The 16285-nt window shown below is 37.0% G+C and overlaps 3 protein-coding genes and 1 pseudogene across 4 annotated transcripts; 3 read left to right on the top strand and 1 right to left on the bottom strand.

Annotated features, from left to right (window-relative positions):
- The first annotated feature begins 1837 nt into the window (after positions 1–1837).
- Positions 1838–2657, top strand: LOC104711582 (transcription factor IND pseudogene; annotated as a pseudogene). The gene has a single exon (XR_015573200.1). The product of XR_015573200.1 is annotated as a transcription factor IND pseudogene (transcript).
- A 798-nt stretch (positions 2658–3455) lies between these two features.
- On the top strand, positions 3456–6852 carry LOC104711573 (transketolase, chloroplastic-like). The gene is made up of 6 exons (XM_010428276.3): positions 3456–4241; positions 4383–4579; positions 4703–4985; positions 5227–5375; positions 5454–5607; positions 5789–6852. The coding sequence occupies exons 1-6, from the start codon at positions 3786–3788 to the stop codon at positions 6749–6751; spliced, it is 2202 nt and encodes a 733-aa protein (XP_010426578.1). The 5' UTR covers positions 3456–3785; the 3' UTR covers positions 6752–6852.
- A 453-nt stretch (positions 6853–7305) lies between these two features.
- On the bottom strand, positions 7306–9659 carry LOC104711565 (TATA box-binding protein-associated factor RNA polymerase I subunit B-like). Its single transcript, XM_010428270.3, has 3 exons — positions 8409–9659; positions 8184–8317; positions 7306–8019 (listed from the first exon to the last, which is right to left on the bottom strand). Exons 1-3 carry the CDS (start codon positions 9454–9456, stop codon positions 7471–7473), a joined length of 1731 nt encoding a protein of 576 aa, XP_010426572.1. The 5' UTR covers positions 9457–9659; the 3' UTR covers positions 7306–7470.
- Positions 9660–10287: 628 nt separating this feature from the next.
- Positions 10288–16102, top strand: LOC147948035 (protein RRP6-like 2). Its single transcript, XM_087493465.1, has 5 exons — positions 10288–10349; positions 10623–10705; positions 10888–10933; positions 11023–11110; positions 15333–16102. Exons 2-5 carry the CDS (start codon positions 10662–10664, stop codon positions 15377–15379), a joined length of 225 nt encoding a protein of 74 aa, XP_087349591.1. The 5' UTR covers positions 10288–10349; positions 10623–10661; the 3' UTR covers positions 15380–16102.
- Positions 16103–16285: the final 183 nt, after the last annotated feature.

Raw genomic sequence — 16285 nt, 5'->3', positions numbered from 1 at the left:
CCAGTATTGACACTATATTTTTAGGATTCCATTTGATTTCATATTATGTATAGAGATGGAAACGTTTAGAATATTTTAAATACATTAATATTGTCTAACGTGAACTTTTTATTGTACTTAATATTATGACTCGTTATGAACTTTTTATTTTACTTAATATATTAACAAGTATAGACGACTTGACACGTGACAAAAAAATTTATGTTTCAATTTACAATCATGTGAGTTAACTAGTAAGATAACTTTTATAATACCAATTTTTGTAATAAGATAGTTTATAAAAAGTAGTAAAGAGCTTATTTGTAATTCATTTTATCTTGCATAGTATATAGTTTATGTCTTGATGAAGTTGTAACAAGTATGAACAAAGGCATGAAACGGGGTTATTTGTCTTGAACTCATTAAGCCGGCAATGTGAAAAGAAGACGTGTGGTATCTCCCTACTTTTGAAAATTTGTCTTTATAGATCACCGATTAATTAGTAATACAATTTAGTGGTGAATGATATTATATGTTTACTTATCCAATTGAGAATTTTAATCATGGACAATACCTTAATGTCGATGAAGCCGTGTCCCCACTTCGTGTAATGAGTTATGGGGGAGAGATCCGATTCCGTAAATCGTCAAATAAAACAACTTAAAAGCTAGAAATTGACACCATATATCATAAAGAAGACGTTGAAGAAGAAGTCATACATTTAATTATCGTATCCAGCTCATAATTCCTAGGATCAAATCAAGGCCGTTGAAAGGGCTTATGTAGAAGAAACCGTGGGTTTAAGAAGAAAGACAAGAAATAGCAGAACACTGATGTTAAATTGCCTATTTTGGTGTATAGATTTGTCAGAAGAGGAGAGAGAGAAGAAAATTAGGTCAAAATAATGAGCACTAAAAATGGAGACATGTGTTGAGTAACTATTACAAGAGCGACTTATGCTTCATTATGGCAATGCTATCCACCACTAAAGTGCAACGCTCCTTTTTACCCTAATTTCGTAAAGTCTCTCTCCCTCTTCGTCCTTAGGAAAAACCCTAGAAATTTAATCCCTTGTTCTTGATCTTGCTTTTTGAGTAACCATGATTTTGACCACACACTATTTCTTCTATATTTTGTGGTCTAGGATCTTGCTTTATATGTGTTTCTTGTATTGCTCCGTACGTACGTATACAAATTTAAATGGTTCTAACAAGGTTTATATAAACAAGCACAAATGAGTGCATGAAATTAGTTAGCGGAAAAGGTCGAAATATATTATTGTCTCTTTAAACGACGGATATATAAAATTTGATGCAAAACGTAACTTTTTAATGATGTTCTGATGATATTTTGATGTTTAAAAAAAAAAAAATCATTTGCCAAGTCAGATGTACGGATTTTTGGCAAGTTATGTCTCGAACTCTTCATCCACTCTTCATCCGAGACAACACTATAACTAATTCTACTAAATATTTCATATATAATGCTAAATTTTATAGAAAAAAAGATTTAACAAAATTAATACTGTAGTTGTTAAAACACTTTCATAATACATATAATAATTTCTATAAATAAATATTTTGGGCCGGTTGTGATCTTATATATGGAGGTGTAAAATGTGTGGTAAAAGAAAACATTTACGCAAACAAAAAATCACTAATGTTCAAGTTGTGTTACAAAAATATTTTTAAAAGTTTCATTTTTATTAACTCAACAACATTTTACATAGCAAATAGTTGAGACATAAAAACATGATGGTTAAATAATTCAAATAACTATGTCGGACATGTCCGCATTCGGTTATTTAATCGAGTCAGTAAATAATTTGAGAACTATAAGAAAGGATGAAAATGGAAAATGGTATATGTATAAAAAGAAAAGTCTAGTGCGACTCTTTTCCAAAAGCAGATCCAACCACAGCACAGCATGATGGAGCCTCAGCCTCATCATCTCCTCATGGATTGGAACAAAGCTACTGATCACATCACACAAGAAAACCCTTTTCTCCATGATCCTCATCTCATGTTTGATCCATCTCCCGAAACCCTAATTCAGTTGGAAGAAGAGGAAGAATACGATGAAGAGATGGATGCGATGAAGGAGATGCAGTACATGATCGCCGTCATGCAGCCAGTAGACATCGACCCTGCCACCGTCCCAAAGCCGAACCGGCGTAACGTGAGAATAAGCGACGATCCTCAGACCGTGGTTGCTCGTCGGCGTCGGGAAAGGATAAGCGAGAAGATTCGAATTCTGAAGAGGATCGTGCCAGGGGGTGCAAAGATGGACACAGCCTCTATGCTGGACGAAGCCATCCGTTACACCAAGTTCTTGAAACGGCAGGTGAGAATTCTTCAGCCTCACTCTCAGATTGGAGCTCCTATGGCTGACCCCTCGTACCTTTGTTATTACCACAACTCCCAAAGCTGATTTACAAACTAGCTAGCTCGCTAGACATGTGGTGTTATTCTCTCAAGCGTTTTCATGTTAATTGGTATATCAATATATATATATATATATATATATATATATATGCATAAGGACTGGATCCAAGATTGTATGGCTATTATATTCTATATTATTGTAAATTGTGTACCAACTCTTTATATATGATATCATAGGCACTGATGAATAATGATGATACTGCTTGTATATCTTAGTATGGATAAAAGGGGCTAATTAGGGTTTTATGGTTTTGGATCCTCCAAACTTTAGATAAAGATATATATAAAGCGAGATATACTTATTTGAATATATATAGTTTGTATCAGTTATCTGGATCTGATTCATGTATAGGATTATATATTTATGGATCGGAATAGCTAGCAAAAACAATAAAAACTTTGGCATCTATATATATATATATATATATATACAATTATCTCTGGGGGAAAATTAAAGCCTCCTGTAGTGAAGTTATGGAGTTAGTCGAGACTCAAATTTGTGAGTTTTAGACTCTCCCCTACGTGAAAGAGAAGGCGTTTAGTACCAGCTGTTGAGCTAGGCCAAGTAGTTCAGCAACCATCCAGTCCACAAGGTGAGGTGCAACACCTAAGTTATATTATAAACATCCAAATGAAAATTATATGTAGTATCATCTTGGAAACCTCGACAACTATCTCTTATAGTACAATATATATAGCCAGCTATAACTATAAGAAATGCAACCCAATCATACAAAAGTAAAACCGTTGGAGCTTATATAAAAGCATTTATGTGGTCGTAGTCGAACGTACAGTACACATTAATACTAGTTTGATATTTTCATTTTCAAGTATTTTCTTTTTTGGTCATCCTCCATTTTCTTCTCTACCTTCCTTATTCAGTTCTTTGTCCTTGTTGAAAATGAAACGGCGTCGTTGTGGTGGGTAAGCTAGCTCGTGATATTAATGGACTATTTATATTGGGCTTGTTGGGCCGCCCAAGTAGGATGAGTCGCGTATATTTGCAACCAAACCAAACCGCCTTTAAAACTTGACACGACGTCGTAGTCGTCACTCGTCAGCCAGTGTGTCACTTTCTTCTTCTGTAACAAAATTCGCCTGATCAACAAAAAAAAAACCAGTGTCAACAACCCCTTCCCAAGATCCAACGATCAGTAGTAAATTTGACTCCCCTTACTCTAATCCGACGGCCACCAGGACACCCTGATGACACGTCTCTCTCGCTACTACGATGAAGAACTAAATATTACAGTATTATTATTAGTATTGTTTTAAAAAAGGAAACGAAACGAAGGAAGAAGAAGAAGAAGAAGAAACACCGAAACCAAAAAAAGAAAGAAAAAAAAAAGCTCGCTCTCAAAAATGGCGTCGCTTACTTCGTCGCAGGCTTCTATCCTCGCTCGACCTTCATCGAGACGTTGCTCTCCTCTCCCAACGGATCGTCACCACGTCTCTCTTTCTCCTAGAGATCTCCCTTCTTCTTTTCCCGGTCTCAGAGCCTCTTCTTCCCCTTCGCTCCGCCGCCTCCGGGGGGTTATATCTGCGCATGCCTCCGCCGCGACGGAAGTATCTCTGGTAGACAAATCGGTCAATACAATAAGGTTTCTGGCGATCGATGCGGTGGAGAAAGCCAAATCGGGTCACCCGGGACTGCCTATGGGATGTGCTCCAATGGGTCATATACTATTCGACGAAGTTATGAAATACAACCCCAAGAATCCTTACTGGTTCAACCGAGACCGTTTCATTCTTTCCGCTGGTCATGGTTGCATGCTCCACTACGCTTTGCTCCACCTCGCTGGCTACGACAGTGTCAGGGTATATCACTCACTCTGGAACTAGCTTTTATGTTTTTTTGTGTGATAGCTTTCTTAGTTGTGTTTAATTTGAGTACCCTACCTTATTAAGAATCAATCAAAATTGTGTTGATTACAAAGTTGTCACATTTAATTAAATTAGGAACAAGACTTGAAGAATTTTCGACAGTGGGAAAGTAGGACTCCAGGACACCCTGAGAATTTCGAGACTCCTGGTGTTGAAGTCACCACTGGTCCCCTTGGGCAAGGAATTGCAAATGCTGTTGGTTTGGCTCTTGCGGAGAAGCATTTGGCTGCCAGATTCAACAAACCAGACTCTCAAATTGTCGACCATTACACGTAATGACTATCTATCTCCTCAATGGCTTCTCAGCTTTTCTATCTTGTTTGATAAGTTCATTGTATTTACCTTACGTTTTCACTTGGAAGATTCTCACTTCAGCTTTTTTTTTTTTTTTGTAGGTATGCTATTCTTGGAGATGGGTGTCAAATGGAAGGTATTGCCAATGAAGCTTGCTCTCTTGCGGGTCACTGGGGTCTCGGGAAGCTCATTGCCTTTTATGATGACAACCACATTTCTATCGACGGTGACACTGAGATTGCCTTTACTGAGAATGTGGCAACACGTTTCGAGGCTCTTGGTTGGCATGTTATTTGGGTGAAGAATGGTAACACTGGTTATGATGATATCCGTGCTGCCATTAAGGAAGCTAAGGCTGTTCAAGACAAACCCACTTTGATCAAGGTCAGCCATCTTCCTTCTTATATTACTCCTACTTTCCACTCAAAAACAACGCTTGTCATGTGGTTTCTCTTGGTTATGGTTTTTGCTGTTATATTAAAATGTCCAAACAAAATCGTCTGAAACAAATTTGTTGGATTATCTTCTTCTTATTAATTGATTTGAGAAAAATATGTACTTTTTGCAGAACAAATATGTGTAATAGTGAGTGAATTTATACAGTTGTGTTTTTTGAAATGGGCAGATAACCACAACCATTGGTTATGGATCACCGAACAAGGCAAATTCTTACAGTGTACACGGAAGTGCACTGGGTGAAAAAGAAGTTGATGCTACCAGAAAGAATCTCGGATGGCCATATGGGCCTTTCCATGTTCCTGAAGATGTGAAGAGGTTAGTGACTTTAATTGAAAATATTTTATAGGTGCTCAAGTTAGTATGATGTTAATGGCACCATTCTCATTTTTGCAGCCACTGGAGTCGTCATGTCTCTGAAGGAGCTGCTCTTGAAACAGAATGGAATGCCAAGTTTGCTGACTATGAGAAGAAGTACCCACAAGAAGCTGCAGAACTGAAATCTATAGTTACTGTTAACTTACCTACAGGCTGGGAAAAATCATTGCCGGTAAGCCTGGAAAAACTTAGAACAAAGCTTTCTTTTTTCTTGAAGCAACTTCAATTTATGAAAAGCAAATGTTAAGAGCAATATTACAAAGGTTTATCTTTCCTAAGCATCGAAAGAATGTTAAAATGTTGATCAATCTCTGTGGTGGGGTTAATATGGTTTTGTTCTTCTCTTTTACCAGACTTACACCCCCGAGAGTCCTGCAGATGCAACAAGAAACCTCTCCCAACAGTGTCTTAATGCCCTTGCAAAGGTTCTTCCTGGGTTCCTTGGTGGGAGTGCTGACCTTGCTTCATCCAACATGACATTGCTCAAAATGTTTGGGGACTTCCAAAAGAACGCACCTGAAGAGAGAAACCTTAGGTTCGGTGTCAGGGAACACAGCATGGGAGCTATCTGCAACGGCATTACCTGTCACAGTCCGGGGCTCATTCCTTACTGTGCTACGTTCTTTGTCTTCACAGACTACATGAGAGCTGCCATTAGGCTCTCTGCGCTGTCCCAAGCAGGAGTAATCTACGTAATGACCCATGATTCCATCGGTCTTGGAGAAGATGGTCCGACCCACCAGCCTATAGAACATGTGGCGAGCTTCCGTGCCATGCCAAACATCTTGATGCTGAGGCCAGCAGATGGAACTGAAACTGCGGGGGCATACAAAGTTGCTGTAGAGAACAGAAAGAGGCCTTCGATCCTGGCTCTGTCCAGGCAAAAGCTGCCTCATCTACCTGGAACTTCAGTAGAGGGAGTGGAGAAGGGGGGATATGTAATCTCGGACAACTCCACAGGTAATAGACCAGACGTAATCCTGATGGGGACAGGGTCGGAGCTAGAGATTGCTGCAAAGGCAGGAGAGAAGCTGAGAGGGGAAGGAAGAGCAGTGAGAGTAGTGTCACTGGTGAGTTGGGAGTTGTTTGATGAACAAAGCGAAGAATACAAAGAAAGTGTGCTACCTTCAGAGGTCTCGGCAAGAGTGAGCATAGAAGCAGGGTCGACATTTGGGTGGGAGAAGATGGTTGGCTGCAAAGGAAAAGCCATCGGTATAGACAGTTTTGGAGCAAGTGCACCAGCGGATGTGCTATACAAGAAATTTGGGCTCACAGTTGATGCAGTTGTTGCAGCCGCCAAAGAAGTTTCCCACTAGTCTCTCTATATAAACCAACTGCGTTATGGTTTCTCTTACAATAAATGAAGTGGATATTTGATAATTACTATATCTAATCTAAACGCAGGGTTATACTATTATTCCTTGATGTTTGATTTGCTTTTGAATCCCATGGGTTAATGTGCGGTGGTATTAATTTATATAAGTGTGATGAATCCATCGTAAATCTCCGACTCCATATGAATGAATAATAAAAGCTTCATTAACCAGTCTCACTATGCATTTTATATTATCTGATTTACTCAAAGACTTGGAGTGGTGTTACTTGTATCTTGTTGCCAGCCAGATTATCGAGACTTCAGATGCTCAGTGGTTAGTTGCTAGGATATACATGGGTAGGTTTAGGTTGTAACTTGTAACTATAGATTGAAACTCTGCATATGTGACTGTATACTACCCGATGATTCAAGACTATGTGTTCTGTGTGGACGACAAGACTGTCGATAGTGTGTACTTTGCCTAGAGTTATGAGAAATGAAGTTATACTTGCCTACAGTTATGAGATATAAAATAAAATTGCAAACCACGTCAAAAATTGCAAAACCGCATTCTCCTGCCGAAACAGCAAACTACATTCTGTCTCCAAAAAAATGTTCTCACAAAACTTGGATTAAAAACTCTTTGTCCAAATTAAAGAACGCCGTCTTAAGCAGACTTATCCATATCGTTACTGCTTTTTTACCATGTAAGATTCCAAATCACCTACTTAATGTCCTTGTGACAGTAAACAGTTTTCTCAGAATATCCATCACTGATTCTCTATAAGAAACAAAGACCATCATCACTACATGCATGATTGAATATTTCTCCACCCAAGCCAATCTTCTCTCAAAGCTCAACACACTTGTATGCAAATTCCTTGGGTCAATCTCAGCGACGATAGCACAGACCCGTAAAAGAATGTAGTAATCCGCGTGAGCCGCGTATATCAGTGCTCCATCATTTTTTTTCCTCAAATATTGAAGATAGTCTAGTCTCTTTACCTTCACGCGAGGCGGTATGTAACTGAACAAATTGTCCCCCATGTCTGTTATCAGTCTTATTATCGCTTTCTCCTTGTCGTGATTAATATGATTATCTGGTGATGGCGGCTCATCACAATCGCTTTTTCTTGAACGACGACTGCTACAAAAGTTGTTGTCTCTATCCCTCAACTTGTCATCGTTCAAGGACAGTTGGTTAAGTAATAAATCATCTTCGTCCCAGTCTCTTCCCCTCTTGGATGGAATCCTAGACAATTCGGATTCCTACAAAATGAGATGCATGGTTTATATAAATTAATTAAGAACTACCTCATGCAGATTAAGAAATCATTTACCGTTTATTATCTAGTACTAAACACAATTCAAATAATAAAGAAAACAATCTGCAGAATGGTCAATTCCAATTATGCCACAGTATAATTTTTCACCTCGTCTATCGGGTGGTAACTATTCCACAGATGATCAACAGTTCTGTAAGTGTCATCAGCTGATGCTTCTACTAAGCCAGCAAACATCTCGTTTCGCCCGTGCAATAAATATGATGTAAGATCCTTTTCATATTCTGCAAAAGGAGAATTAAGGACACATTTCAGTAAGCTTAATAAGGATATAGAGAGCATCATCACGTCGTCGATCGGTAAAAAGGAATCTACCATTAACGGTTTCAGCAGCGACCTCCTTGTAATATTCAGTTTCAAGGTTTTTCAAAAGCTCCACAGTGTCAAATTCTTCAGTTGGTTTCGATAACTCTGCATCCACCTCACTACGACTACTACTACTAGCATCATCAAGCAAACCCCCCAATAAGCTCCGTTCCCAAACACCAAAACCATTGACGTTATAAAGCATCCGAATAGCTACGATAATTATAGACATGACACGGACACGAGTGGGAAACCTGAGCTCGTTCTTGGATAGATACAAACCCGAAGGCATTGACCAGTTCTGTAAGAGACATACCCGATCAAGAAGAGCCGCCTTTTCCTTTTCCTTTGTGGGAAACAACCTCCGTAGATAGTTTGAAGCAATACCATAGAAATTCACAGGAGGCAAAGGCAAACCGATGAAATCGGCAATGGAAGCGGCTTGAGCTTCCAATCTCTGAGCAGAAACAATCTGAATAGGCCTAAACATAACGGTGGCAGACACAGGACACGCAGGTGATCTCTCTCCCATTAGCTCTCGAATCTTGAGAAAAGAAGAAAAGTAAGGAACATCTCCTTGCCGTGCCCATCTCGCTATATCAGTGGGTAGAACTGGTGATCTTGCTTTGTGGCAAGCAAGGAAAGATATCGCCAGGGAAGAAGATAAAGGCAGAGACTTCTTAAGCAGACTTACCCATATCGTTACTGCTCTTTTACCATGCAAGTTGTGAGGTTCTTCTTCGGCTTTAACACCTTTACGCCGCCGCTTAACCACCTTTGATTGGAGCAGCTCGGAGTCACGAATAGCCTTGTCAGCCCAATCATCATCGAAGACCTCTGAGAGAGACACAAACCGTAAGCAGATGGGTCCGACCAAACCAATGATCAATGGCGTCACTTTGAATTTCTCAACCAACGCCTCGCACTGATAAGTTATCATCATCAGTAAACCTTTGACGTATCTATCTCTGGTCTCCATGTAATAATCCTCGTATCTCAATTTGATTACTGGCTCTGGCTTTCGTGGTCTTTTACGGCGAACGTGTTTTTTTATCATAAATCCCGCCGCCGCCGGCTCCGCCCAAATCTTCGCCGTCGACGCCTGTCTGGATAATACCTACCGCCTGACTTGAGCATTGTCGACAGTAAAAATACCCATCTTCTCCCTCTTCAAAGGTGTCGTTCTCGCACATATCGCAAATCATCGTCAGTCGGAGGAGATGTCAGATTTTTGCGTCTCTTCTTCTTCACGCGTTTTAGGAGGATTTACAGTACTACTTACTACTTATCCCATGGTTAAAATCTCTGTTGGGCCTTCAAATTTTTTACTAATAAATGGGCCGTACGGAGACTATCAAATTTTAATTACTATTATTATTAAGTCATTAGAATTCAATTCATTAAGTGAAAAATACTTAAATAGGCTTTTCTATATTTGTTTTGTTTTTCTTTTTACAAAAAAGTACTGAGATAATTAAATAAAGTATAATGCGATACCGTTTGTGGTTAAAAAAAAAAAAAAAAAACGAAACATCATATACTATAAGATATAGGAGATTATAGGTAAAGTTTATGTGTCACTAAACCAACGAAACAATGTCTCTTTTTTTAAAAAGAAGCTTTGCTTTTTAATAATATCTCGACAGCCAAAAAAAACCAAATAAGACTATATGTCTATGCTTTTCTCGTACTATCTTTCTGTTAATTTCCCACACTGGTCAAGTAGGAATTTGTGTGGCTTAAAAATCTTGATGGCATAACATTGTTTGTGGGAAATGATTTGTGGCCAAGTGTGTTGGGTGTATTCTGGTGGATTATGTTTTGTTGTTGGTTAATTAGATTTTCAGTGGTCTTATTTTCTTAGCTGCCTAACCTTAAGTGATTCTCTAGGTTTGCAATATTTGATGAACTGGTCAGTACTAGAGAATCGGTGGCTTATGTTGTACCTAGGTGATTTGCTAGGTTTGCGACACTCTTAATTTACATTTTTTTTCTTAGAGTAACTATTGATGGCATTCGTTCATGCATAGAATAGCTCTTTTCTTTTGTGGTTATTGGCATTCAGATACGTTTAGAATTGGTGATTTAGCTCCGTTCACTCACTAACATCTTTGCTTGTCTAGATTTTGTTACTATCAGTGGATGTATAGCCCCCATGAAGAATATAATATGCCCTTTTGTCGTCTTCAAAATTTGACCAGTTTGACTTGCTGTCTCTTACAGGTGTACAAGCGCAGTTATGATGTCTGCACACAACTATATATGAAAGAGCTATTGACCGAGAATTCATATCGTCATGTTTTTGGGTATGTTATATTTCCTTGAGAGAATCTTCATACTTTAGTTTTGTTTCAGTTGACAACGTGTATATATATGCTTGTTGACGAAACTCGATAATCATTTTGTTGATTCAGTGGGTAAGAATACTTCATAAAATAGAGACTTCTCTTAAGCTAAATTACGTAAACACCAATTTTGTTTTTATCAGGCTTCAGGCAGCGGGTTTCAAGGCAACTCAACTTGCAATTGTTGCGGTACGATGTTCTTGTCTGGTGTAATATGCATCCTTACTCCGCTTTTTCTTATACTTATTGAGCTCACTTTAAATTTTTCTGCCTGATAGGGGCTTTGTGAATGGCGGGATAGCATTGCACATGTGGAGGGAGAGAGCTCTGGTTACGTATTGCCAAACAAAATTCTCCTTGAAATAGGTATATAGGCAAGAATTCAATTCTACCATCTGCCACTGAGTGAATTGTTTCGGAAACTCCTAACCTGGCCTAGTGTTTTCTATCATAATTGTTGTAAATATTTGCTTCATATGGGCTTATTTGGTCTGAACCAAGAACTGGGTCTCTATTGGTGTAAAGCCCATACAGGATCCGTGTTGTGTGGCCTGCAGGACTAAACCGACATAAGCTCTAGGGTTTCACTATAAAAGAGAAACTAGGGTTGAAGAAACATGTATGCTGTAGCAAGCACAAAGACGCACTAAAGAAGCTGGTGATACATTGGTGGCGGCTGTAGGGCACAGCGCAGGGCGCTGTGCAGGGCAGATGCAGAGACGCAGGGCGCAGTACAGAGAGCATGTGCAGGGCGTCGTTCATGGAGCATGAAGTTGTGCGCAGAATCATGATAAAGGAGCAGAAGCTTGGCTGGGGTCGAAGGGATGAGAGCCGGACATAACCTTGTCTAGGTTTAAGGTGTCTTCAGGACACTATGATAAGAGACGAAGGTGGAGCTGCTTCTTTGGGGTTATGGAGGTGTTTATGGGTTATACATGGAGGGGAGAGCTGAACCAGAGACAGAGAAAGAGGAAGAAAAAAAGCTAGATCTATTATGTGTTTTCTTCTTCAGGTTCTCTGTAGTTGTTAGTTCTCTAAGCTTGTATATGTAATACTATGCAAAACCTTGGTTGATTGATAGTGGATGTTTGTGGGAGAAGGTTCCCACACGAGATGTACCCTCTGTATGAGGGGAACTCGTTAAATCTCTGTGTTATGTTTATGTTATGCAAACTGATCTGTGAAGTAGAAGAGGAGTAGGGGCAGAATCGCGGTCTGCGGTTCACTACAGAGGTGAATCGGGGTCTGCGATTCTCAACAATAATAGCCAAGGAGATGCCTGCTAGTGTTGGAAAATTGCATCAGATGTTGAAGTCAAAGCATCCTTTTATCGAGCGTAATGTCGAATCAGTTGCCATTGTCATCAGGCAATCAATGCAAAATTCTGAAGCATTTGAATCAGCTGCGCAGTTTTTTAAAACTGCATCTCGTGGACCTGTAAGATATCTCTACTTTTTGTTTTTTTTGTTTTATGTTTGTAACTGTAAGCTTTCAGTTGAGCTTTATAAGATAATTGTCGGGTCTAATTGTGATCCAAAATTTTTGTTCTGAAACCTCGTCATCTTATCTCTTCCACTCAGAGCGCATGTGCTGCCTATTGGTCTTATTGTAGGTAATGGAGAATATCATTGAACCTATTACTGAGAGGGAAAACATGTATCTTCACACATAAGATGTTGATTCTCTGAGTTTGGATGAAAATTATTTGCAAGTTGAGAGTAAGATTGCAGGCCTAATCACGGTTGCAGCAGAATATGCTAATGAGGAAGAACCATTAATGATGGACGAATATATTTCGGACGAGGATTATGATAATGCAAACCCTCCAAATGAAAGTAATATGGTAGTCCCGAGAAGGTCTGCGATAAAACATAAGCTACCAGCTGATTTGCTATCGAGTCTGAATGAGGAGGTGACAACAACTATCACCAGTGAGTGCGCAAAAATAGTTTTGGGTGACGCAAGGTTTAAAATTGTATTGGAAACGAAGCCAGTGAGTTTTTTGCACCTGTCTGATTCTTACGGGGTAATGGATGTGGTTTGGAGGACGGGAGGTCTACCAGAACACTATACTCTTTCACCTGAAATTAGGACTAAGTTTGAACATGCGAGAGGATATGTTCGCGATCAGGGAAGCCATCAAATTTGTTTGACGTATACTTTACTAGAAAATCGTCCATGCGATGCATGGATTATGCATGCAATATTAATTTTGAATATATAATTATATATGAAATGTACATACAATTGGTAATAAATTTTTTGAAAACAATTTAAGTTATTTGTTTACATGATTATAAATTATGAAAGGTGAGAAAGACTCTTGAAAATTAAAAGTTCTCAATGCACTTTACAATTTATAATATATTTTAGATATATGTATATACTTTTTCTTAAATATGCACAAACCTTTTTTTTGTCTAGATATATATCAAATACTATTTTCTCGAAATAATTTATGAACCTCTATATTTCACTGATAAAAATAGCCTCAGGGTTTCAATTTGTTTGATATAAGTAAATAAGTTTATATATTAAAATCTGGAATTATTTTAAAAAGAAAAGATTCCAATAAAAATTATTTCCAAGTACTAAGAACAACTAATTTTTTCATATATAATTAATAATAAAATTAGGATTCATCATATTTAATTGTTTGCACAATTTTGTTAAACATCATCATCTTTAATTGTTTGCACATTCTTGTTAAACATCATCTATTTAATTGTTAAGCCTGTTTTAATGTGTATATAATGTTGAAAATGTAACAGAATATAAATAATTTGTGGTCATGATTAAATTCAATAAAAAAGAATATCAACTTGTACCAAATGATAAATTTTCATTCTCATCAAACATAATTTTGTTTAGTTTTTTTAGAAGTTTTCATTTTCAAAGTCAGTTCAATTCACATTAATGGATATTTTACGGTTTTTTTTCTTCAATTTCATTTGTTTGGTTTTTTTAAACTTAGTGTGTAAAATGTAAAATGTGTATTAAATGGATGAAATTTCACGACGGAACTGATTAATTCATTAGCATATGTAATTGTTAAGACAGTTTTGATGTGTATGTAATGTTAAAAATGTTAATGAATAGAAATAATTTGTGGTACTGATTAAATTTAATACAAATAGAATATCAAGTTGTACCAAATGAAAAAATTTCATTCTCACCAGCCTCACTCATCAAACATAATTTTGTTTAGTTTTTTTAGAAGTTTTCATTTTCAAAGTCAGTCAATTTACATCAATGGATCTTTTATGTTTTTTTTTCTTTAATTTCAATGGTTTTGATTTTAGAAAATGGATGATGTTTTCGGTAAAAGAAACTTACATAAAAAATTAGATTTAAAAATACATGTCAAATGTACCAGCATTAGTGTTTTTGGAATGAATATTAGCATAATTTTGTAAAAATTATGGATTAAAAAAATACTATTTAAAACAAATGAGTTAAGTTACTAAGAGTTTAGTGCATGATATCATTTCATAACTAAAATGTTATTAATTTCTTAAATTAAAAAGATTTTAATGGAGCTGACTAATTGAATTATCTGCTCAATTAATGAAAGGAAAGGTTCTATGATTTACAGATGTGTTAAAATTAATGTTTATAAAAATTACAAAACTTTTTGATGTTTTAAATGTTAATTAGATGTATCAATTATGTGATAGTAAATTTTATTATAAAATAGTCAGATAATTTTGTAACTTTATATAATGAAAAGCAAATCAAATACAATGTAGAAAAATTGTGCGGAATATTTATATCAATTATGCAATACTAAATGGATAATATTTTTGGTAAAAAGAACTTATATAGAAAATTAGATTTAAAATAACATGTCAAATGTAACAAAACTAGTGTTTTTGGAATTAATATTAACATAATTTTGTAAAACTTATGCATTGAATAAAAAAAAAACCCAAATGAAAATAAATGAGAACATGTGTCACCAAAAGAGAGTGCCAAATGTAGCAATGTAAGTAAAAGTAAAAAAAAACCTTCTCATATTATATAAGATGTGATTCAATTAGTGCTTCAAGAGTACTATACATTAGAGCAGGCATTAGTTCGTTTGAAAACCGGTTTCAGTCTGTGAGATTTTTCGTGGTGTCATTAGAGCAGGCATTAGTTCGTTTGAAAACCGGTCGCAGTCTGTGAGATTTTTCGTGGTGCCTTGAGGAAAGGCGCTAAACGTGGAGATCCACATTCGGTACTTATGGTTGACTGCATTATTATAGACGGGGAAATGATTGCTGTGTGCAAAAGTATAGAGCCACAATATTTGCTATCTGATTTCTACTCTGTAGACACGAAAAGAGGTTCCTCTCCACCAAGAATACAAGAGGATCCAGGAGAAGTAGAAAAGAATATATCTGATTTTGCACTTACTCCATCCAGTTCCAATATTGTTCATGTTTATAGCAACTAAATACCACTTTTACATATGATTAGGTCGATCTGAATTATGTAGACCTGATTAAGAAGTAATATACTTCCATCCATTGATATTTTTCCCTTATACTTGCGCTTCAAAATTTATTGTTTCTGTTTTGATAACTATTATTGTTCATGAATGCAGGAGCACAAGGGCGGATGGTTTATGTTCTCGGCTCGATGCACCTCTAATTGATCCTGATAGCAGTGTTATATAACTTTTCTATTGTTTTTTCCCCAAAAATGTGCATTCGCTTCTTACGCCTATTCCAACCATCGTAAGTTACTACCAGAAATTGGGAAATGAATGCCTATTCCAATTTCTAAAATAGTTCTTTGGTTGAATTGTCTTTTCTAAGCACAGGCAAAAAAGAACGTAACTCATTGTGGTTATTGGCATTCAGATATATGTTTAGAACTGGTGATTCAGCTCCTTTTACTCATTAACATCTTTGCTGGTCTAGATTTTGTTACTACCAGTGGGAGAATATGCCCTTTCATCTTCAAAATTTGACCATTTTGGCCTGCTTTCTGTTACAGGTCTACAAGCTTAGCAACTATGATGCGACCCAAGCTCAGCCCGTTCTCCAACTGAATGGAATCAATGTAGGATCTAATATTGTGGCAGTCAGTATTGATTGAGAGGGTTTTGTTTGAATCATATCTTTAGTTTTGGTTGTGGCCAATCGTTTTCATTTCATCTATACTACATATATAATTCCACTCTTTTGTTCGGAACATGAATCAAATTCTTATGGGGACACATACTCTTTTGTTCGAAAACATCAGATTTGATTCATATTTCAAAGTAAAATAATAATTACTAGTATATCAACTGCGTTATGGTTTCTCTTACAATAAATGAAGTGGAGATTTGATAATTACTATATCTAATCTAAACGCAGTGTTATACTAGTATTATTCCTTGATGTTTGATTTGCTTTTGAATCCCATTCCCATGGGTTATTGTGCGGTGGTATATATTAAGAAGTTATAGAAGTGTGATGAATCATCCACCGTGAAGAGTTTGCACGTGACGATAATCTTGGGCAGCACCTAAACATGTATTTGTGTGCGTCATTTTGTAATAGTACTAGA

This window comes from Camelina sativa, chromosome 2 (genome assembly GCF_030686135.1).
Source record: "Camelina sativa cultivar CO46 ecotype springtype chromosome 2, ASM3068613v1".
NCBI lineage: Eukaryota > Viridiplantae > Streptophyta > Magnoliopsida > Brassicales > Brassicaceae > Camelina > Camelina sativa.
Note: the sequence above shows the minus strand (reverse complement) of the source record. Positions and strands in the feature narration are given on the sequence as shown.